Raw genomic sequence first — 6423 nt, 5'->3', positions numbered from 1 at the left:
TCACAACGCGAACGCGCCGAAGAAGGTCTTGCCGTCCTCTCCCTCCACGCTGGGCAGCAGCTTCCGCTGGGTGTCGGTGCGCAGCCGGTCCCCCTCCTCCAGGTGGAAGACGGCACCCAGGTAGACGGCACTGTAGAAGCGCTCGCCGCTGTCGGCCCCGCCCACCACGCGCCGGCAGGCCGAGCGCACGGCGCTCAGCAGCGGCTTCCAGTCGCCGTACATGTCGGAGTGACGCTCCACCGCGTGGCTGACGTGCACGAACTGGTCACCCGACGCCTCGCCCGCGCTCGCCCGGCAGTTGACCCGGAAGGACGCCTGGCTGTAGACGAAGTACAGGCCGGAGCGAGGGATCACCACCTCGTTGTTCTCCAGCTTCAGACCCCCCTGGTAGAAAGCCTGGCCGTCCTCGGCCCGCCACTCCACTGCGCTGTCAGAGAACTCGGGGTTGTATTCACCTGGGGGGGAGAGGACGAAACGGGTCACAACACTGTCCAGTGTGCGCAGCGGCAGCAGTGTGGCATAGCGGTAAGGAGCAGGGCTCGTAACCAAAAGGCTGCTGGTTCAATTCCCCCGGGGCACTGCTGTTGTACCCTTGGGCAAGGTGCTTAACCCAGAATTGTCTCGGTAAATATCCAGTTGTACAAATGGATAAGATTGTAAGTCACTCTGGATAAAGAGCATCTGCTACAATGAGCAGTCATATGAGCAGCATCTGCAGTAATATTACAGTGCTATACATTAGCACTGTTCATTAACACTGCGCCTAGAGAGAGGGGTTAATACAGTATATACACACTGACTGCACATTAACACTGCGCTGAGAGAGAGGTTAATACAGTATACAGTATATGCGCAAAGTTGTTGCAAGTATGTCTTCTCACCTTGTAAGTGAATGGCAGCTTTTACATTCCGGGAGAGCTGTCTGAGTGTCAGTTTCAGATCTGCAGGGGGAGAGGAAGAGAAGTTTATGAAACATGAAAAACACATGATGTTTCTGTGATAATTACGATAGTGTGAAAGAGGAAGCAGTCTCGGGACACTGCTGGACAGAGGAAGAGATAAACTCACCATTTCCCCCCATTTGGTGATCCTGATCTTGTTTCTGAACAGAGAGAGAGAGGGGGGGGGAAAGCTTTAATACAATGGGCAGAGAGAGAGAGAGTATAAAAGAATTATCGAATATATTACTCTAAATTAGTCCTATACAGAGGTTTGATTCACTTAAGTTCAATTCAATTCAGGACTGTTCCATTGGCATAATAATATGTTAATATATTATTTCTTTTTCCAGTGTAAAAGTTCAACAAAGTACAGACACAAGTATAGATACATAGACAGGCCACTCTGGTCTCACCTGCATGTGCCAGGTAAAGAGGACGACGGCAGCAGCAACCAGAGCGACGGCCATCACGCCGGCAAGCAGCCTCCACGGTCGGCTGGTCCTGCCGGGGGCCCCCGTCCCCTGCTCTCCCTCTACCTCCAGCACGGTCTGGCACTCCACTGTCGCGCCCATGTCCACGGCTCTGTGAGGTCCTGCCATCTTCGCTTCAGTGATCTTCTCAGGTGCGGATCGGCGCGGTCGCTGGCCCAAGTCAGGCGTAAAGCTTGGCTGTGTGTGTCAGCTGTCAGTCAGCGTTGGAGCAGACGAGGTTAGCGCGTGGTCTGCGCAGCGGTGCACTGAGGAAGAGCAGCAGAGCAGCGGTATATATGAGGAGCCATTGCACTGATGGGGAAAGTCCAGTGATGTCACTCACTGAGGAGAACAGCGGCTTCACAGCTACGAAAGAGAGAGATGGAGGAGGGAGGGGTGGTTATGACAGAAGGGAAACCAAGGCCCACACACACGCACACATCAAACACACACCCTGACACACACACACACACACACACACACACACACACACCTGCAACAAACACACGAGAAAAACACACACCTGCTACAAACACACACACAAAAACACACACCTACTACAAACACACACACCACACACCTGCTACAAACGCAGACACACACACACACACAAAACACACCCGTGTTCCAAAAACACACACCATCCACATAGGCACACATCAGCAATAAACACATGCAGACACATGCAGACGCACATTTACACCCCCCCACACACACATATTACACACAGGCCACAAACACCCTTCCCCCCTCCTCTCTCTCTCTCTCTCTCTCTCTCTTTCTCTCTCTCTCTCTCTCTCTCTCTCTCTCTCTCTCTGTGGTAGTATCTCAGGCTTCCCCCCAACGGAACGATCCACTCATTCAGCGAGTGTCTTCTCCTTTTTCTTCCTTCAGCTTTTCCTCTGTCTTGTGCTCCCCTGATTCTTTCCCTCTGACTTTTTTCTCTTTTTTTCTTCAAACAAAAAGTAAAAATAGAGTTGTCTTTTTTCCAAGGGCTTTCCTCATCTGAAACGTGTCCACTTCCCTTTTCTTGACTCTCGGCTGCTGGTGGCCTTGTGTGTTTGGGTTCACTGTGTCGCAGAGAATGACTCTTCATCTAGACAGTGGCGTTGTGGCGGTATCAAGCATGTATATGCAAGTTCAGGTTTTATTATCTATCTCATTTTAAAAAGTGGCAGCTTTTTTAAAAGAGTAGCATCATCTTTTAATAAAAATAGTGTGTATTAAAAAAACCAAAATGATCGAGATCGTTCAAACCCCAAAGTATATACGAACAAACTCCTGTGAAGAATCAACCTGCTTCAGCATTCTGATGTCTGATTCACATTCTTTTATCGTTCACAGGAAGTTTCTGGAATTATGTAGAATATCAGTGCGTACATAGATGTGGAAGGCACTGTGCAGGTTACAGTTGTTACATAGCGGCTGGTTTGACACATTTTTCATTTTGACTGTGCCAAAGTGCAAGACCTGTAGCCCGAAAATCCAAACTGAGCTGTGAGACCATGACCTTCGGGTGAATGTTCCTGTGTGTGTAGCAACACCGTATCATGGCTTTGCGTTTCAGTGCTATTTCAGGCTTTGATAGACCACAGTCCCTTTGCATCTTAAGATGATACAGCACAGGGAAAGCTACCTGAAACAATACAGGAAACTTTGGACAGCATTAATACAGAGTGGCATTTGTGTGATATTTTAGGGAAATTCGTTGGTTGTAATTTGACCTCTCATTGATGACAGCACTTGTACTGACAGAGTATAGAATATAAAATGTTTGTTTGTGTGAGTAAACTGGCATGTTTCTGCACTGAGATTTCTATACACAAAATGCAAAACGGCTGTTGGCTTTCATATGAATTGATATTAAATGATAAGTGAAATTCTAGTAAACTCTTGTTTTATCATTTGGAAACAAAGAGGACCAATTTGTTGCAGGAAAAGCTATTTATAGTAATTACATCACCACATAAAAGGCTGTGATGAAACAGCACCAGCTTGTGAAAACATGGAACAGAAGATGAACCTGGTGAAGCCCACAGTTGCAAAAAAAAAAACAGCAGTCAAGGCAACAGTGTGGAGCAGTGTGGAGCAGCGGTCAGAGCAGCAGTGTGGAGCAGCGGTCAGAGCAGCAGTGTGGAGCAGCGGTCAGAGCAGCAGTGTGAAGCAGCGGTCAGGGCAGCAGTGTAAAGCAGCGGTCAAGGCAGCAGTGTGGAGCAGCGGTCAAGGCAGCAGTGTGGAGCAGCGATCAGGGCAGCAGTGTGGAGCAGTGGTCAGAGCAGCAGTGTGGAGCAGTGGTCAGAGCAGTAGTGTGGAGCGTGTGGAGCAGCGGTCAGAGCAGCAGTGTGGAGCAGTGGTCAGAGCAGCAGTGTGAAGCAGCGGTCAGGGCAGCAGTGTGGAGCAGCGGTCGGGGCAGCAGTGTGGAGCAGCGGTCAGAGCAGCAGTGTGGAGCAGCGGTCAAGGCAGCAGTGTGGAGCAGCGATCAGGGCAGCAGTGTGGAGCAGTGGTCAGAGCAGCAGTGTGGAGCAGTGGTCAGAGCAGCAGTGTGGAGCAGTGGTCAGAGCAGCAGTGTGGAGCAGCGGTCAGAGCAGCAGTGTGGAGCAGTGGTGAGAGCAGCAGTGTGGATCAGTGGTCAGAGCAGCAGTGTGGAGCAGCGGTCAGAGCAGCAGTGTGGAGCAGTGGTCAGAGCAGCAGTGTGGAGCAGTGGTCAGAGCAGCAGTGTGAAGCAGCGGTCAGGGCAGCAGTGTGGAGCAGCGGTCAGGGCAGCAGTGTGGAGCAGGGGTCAGAGCAGCAGTGTGGAGCAGCGGTCAAGGCAGCAGTGTGGAGCAGCGATCAGGGCAGCAGTGTGGAGCAGTGGTCAGAGCAGCAGTGTGGAGCAGTGGTGAGAGCAGCAGTGTGGAGCAGTGGTCAGAGCAGCAGTGTGGAGCGTGTGGAGCAGTGGTCAGAGCAGCAGTGTGGAGCAGCGGTCAGAGCAGCAGTGTGGAGCAGTGGTGAGAGCAGCAGTGTGGAGCAGTGGTCAGAGCAGCAGTGTGGAGCAGCGGTCAGAGCAGCAGTGTGGAGCAGTGGTCAGAGCAGCAGTGTGGAGCAGTGGTCAGAGCAGCAGTGTAGAGCATATGGAGCAGTGGTGAGAGCAGCAGTGTGGAGCAGTGGTCAGAGCAGCAGTGTGGAGCTGGGGTTGAGAGCAGCAGTGTGGAGCAGTGGTCAGAGCAGCAGTGTGAAGCAGTGGTGAGAGCAGCAGTGTGGAGCAGCGGTCAGGGCAGCAGTGTGGAGCAGTGGTGAGAGCAGCAGTGTGGAGCGTGTGGAGCAACGGTCAGAGCAGCAGTGTGGAGCAGCGGTCAGGGCAGCAGTGTGGAGCAGTGGTCAGAGCAGCAGTGTGGAGCAGTGGTCAGAGCAGCAGTGTGGAGCGTGTGGAGCAACGGTCAGAGCAGCAGTGTGGAGCAGCGGTCAGGGCAGCAGTGTGGAGCAGCGGTCAGAGCAGCAGTGTGGAGCAGTGGTCAGAGCAGCAGTGTAGAGCGTGTGAAGCAGTGGTGAGAGCAGCAGTGTGGAGCAGTGGTCAGAGCAGCAGTGTGGAGCAGTGGTGAGAGCAGCAGTGTGGAGCAGTGGTCAGAGCAGCAGTGTGATGCAGTGGTGAGAGCAGCAGTGTGGAGCAGCAGTCAGGGCAGCAGTGTGGAGCAGTGGTCAGAGCAGCAGTGTGGAGCGTGTGGAGCAACGGTCAGAGCAGCAGTGTGGAGCAGCGGTCAGGGCAGCAGTGTGGAGCAGCGGTCAGGGCAGTGGTAGGACAGCAACACGGAGCAGCCGCATGGAGCTATATGGCTGCGTAATGGTTTCTCTCTGCGACAGTTTCTCTCACTCTTTTTCTTACACTTCCTTCCTCTCTGTATGTAGGCCAACCTCAGAGAGGAGGAAAAAAAGACTCCTGCACCGTCATCTGAATGCTCTCCACTCAGTTTCTGTCTCATCCTCTGGTCTCCTGCGCCCCATTCAAACTCAAATTTTCCCCTTTTCTCTGCCCTCTCTCTCCCTCTCCGATTTACGTATCGCCGCCTGCGTCCCCTCATCCCTCCTGGACTCTCTCCAACGCCACAAACAGAATATTCATAAAATATGGAGGAACAAATAACACCAAAAAATTTAAGTCTCTCAAATCCAAGCTACACATTGTTTTTTATAAGTTTAATTGATTTTACTGGGGATGCATAGAGTTTACATGTGTGTGTTTGGTGGGGAGGCAGACCAGCAAGCAACTTTATTTGTACACTCATTGTACTAAAAGTTTACTATTACACTCATTGTACTAAAAGTTTACTATTACACTCATTGTAATAAAAGTTTACTATTACACTCATTGTACTAAAAGTTTACTATTACACTCATTGTATTAAAAGTTTTTTTGTTTATGAGGCAAATAGCTGATTAATTTAATTAATTACTTTATAGCCACTGTACTTCACAGCATATCCATTTGTCTGTTCCTTTGACTATAATTTATGATTTCATTTTTCAGCCATGTTTCACCTATATTTAAATTTGGGGTTGACTCATGATTTTCATATTTTTTAATTCTTCCCCCCCTTATGCAACAGTATTTTTGGATTCAGTTTAATCTTAGGCTTCTCGCCACCAGCTTCATTTCAGCTGGAGCTCTGAAGCAGGACGGTTGCACCGCTTCCGTACGCTCGCATGCGGTTAACAGCTGTCTTTTAGCACTAAAACTCAAACAGCGTACTACAGTAGAGTGGGAACTCTTAGGAGGACAAGACACCACTCCGCTGATGTCACCCAGATCCCTGACCAATCACAGGCTGCCTACCCACTGACCGCCCCAGCCCTATGGCCAGGGGAGCAAAGCCATTTTGCTCCACCCCCTGTGAGATCCTGGTCAGTGTTGGAGAATTGACACAGCTGGATTTGAAACATAACCACAGGGCTCAGTCTGCACTCAATTTGAACCTCTTTCCACTGAGGCCCTTGGGACCCCGTGTAGTTTCAATACTTTAAGGAAATTTAAGGAAAGT

At 50.6% G+C, this 6423-nt stretch overlaps 1 protein-coding gene across 1 annotated transcript; it reads right to left on the bottom strand.

Annotated features, from left to right (window-relative positions):
- tnfa (tumor necrosis factor a (TNF superfamily, member 2)) lies at positions 1–1540 on the bottom strand. The gene is made up of 4 exons (XM_036516072.1): positions 1355–1540; positions 1069–1102; positions 882–941; positions 1–455 (listed from the first exon to the last, which is right to left on the bottom strand). Exons 1-4 carry the CDS (start codon positions 1538–1540, stop codon positions 1–3), a joined length of 735 nt encoding a protein of 244 aa, XP_036371965.1.
- Positions 1541–6423: the final 4883 nt, after the last annotated feature.

Source organism: Megalops cyprinoides, chromosome 21 (assembly GCF_013368585.1).
Source record: "Megalops cyprinoides isolate fMegCyp1 chromosome 21, fMegCyp1.pri, whole genome shotgun sequence".
NCBI classification, from domain to species: Eukaryota; Metazoa; Chordata; class Actinopteri; order Elopiformes; family Megalopidae; genus Megalops; species Megalops cyprinoides.
The sequence above is the reverse complement of the archived record's forward strand: the minus strand, read 5'-3'. Positions and strand labels throughout refer to the sequence as shown.

What these genes read in the sequence shown, in the direction of transcription:
- tnfa (XM_036516072.1), bottom strand. Translation starts at nt 1,540, where the DNA reads ATGGCAGGACCTCACAGAGCCGTGGACATGGGCGCGACAGTGGAGTGC. An exon ending in TCACCAAATGGGGGGAAATG is followed by an intron (nt 942 to 1,068) that starts GTGAGTTTATCT and finishes CTCCCCCTGCAG; the next exon opens with ATCTGAAACTGACACTCAGA. An exon ending in AGCTGCCATTCACTTACAAG is followed by an intron (nt 456 to 881) that starts GTGAGAAGACAT and finishes TCTCCCCCCCAG; the next exon opens with GTGAATACAACCCCGAGTTC.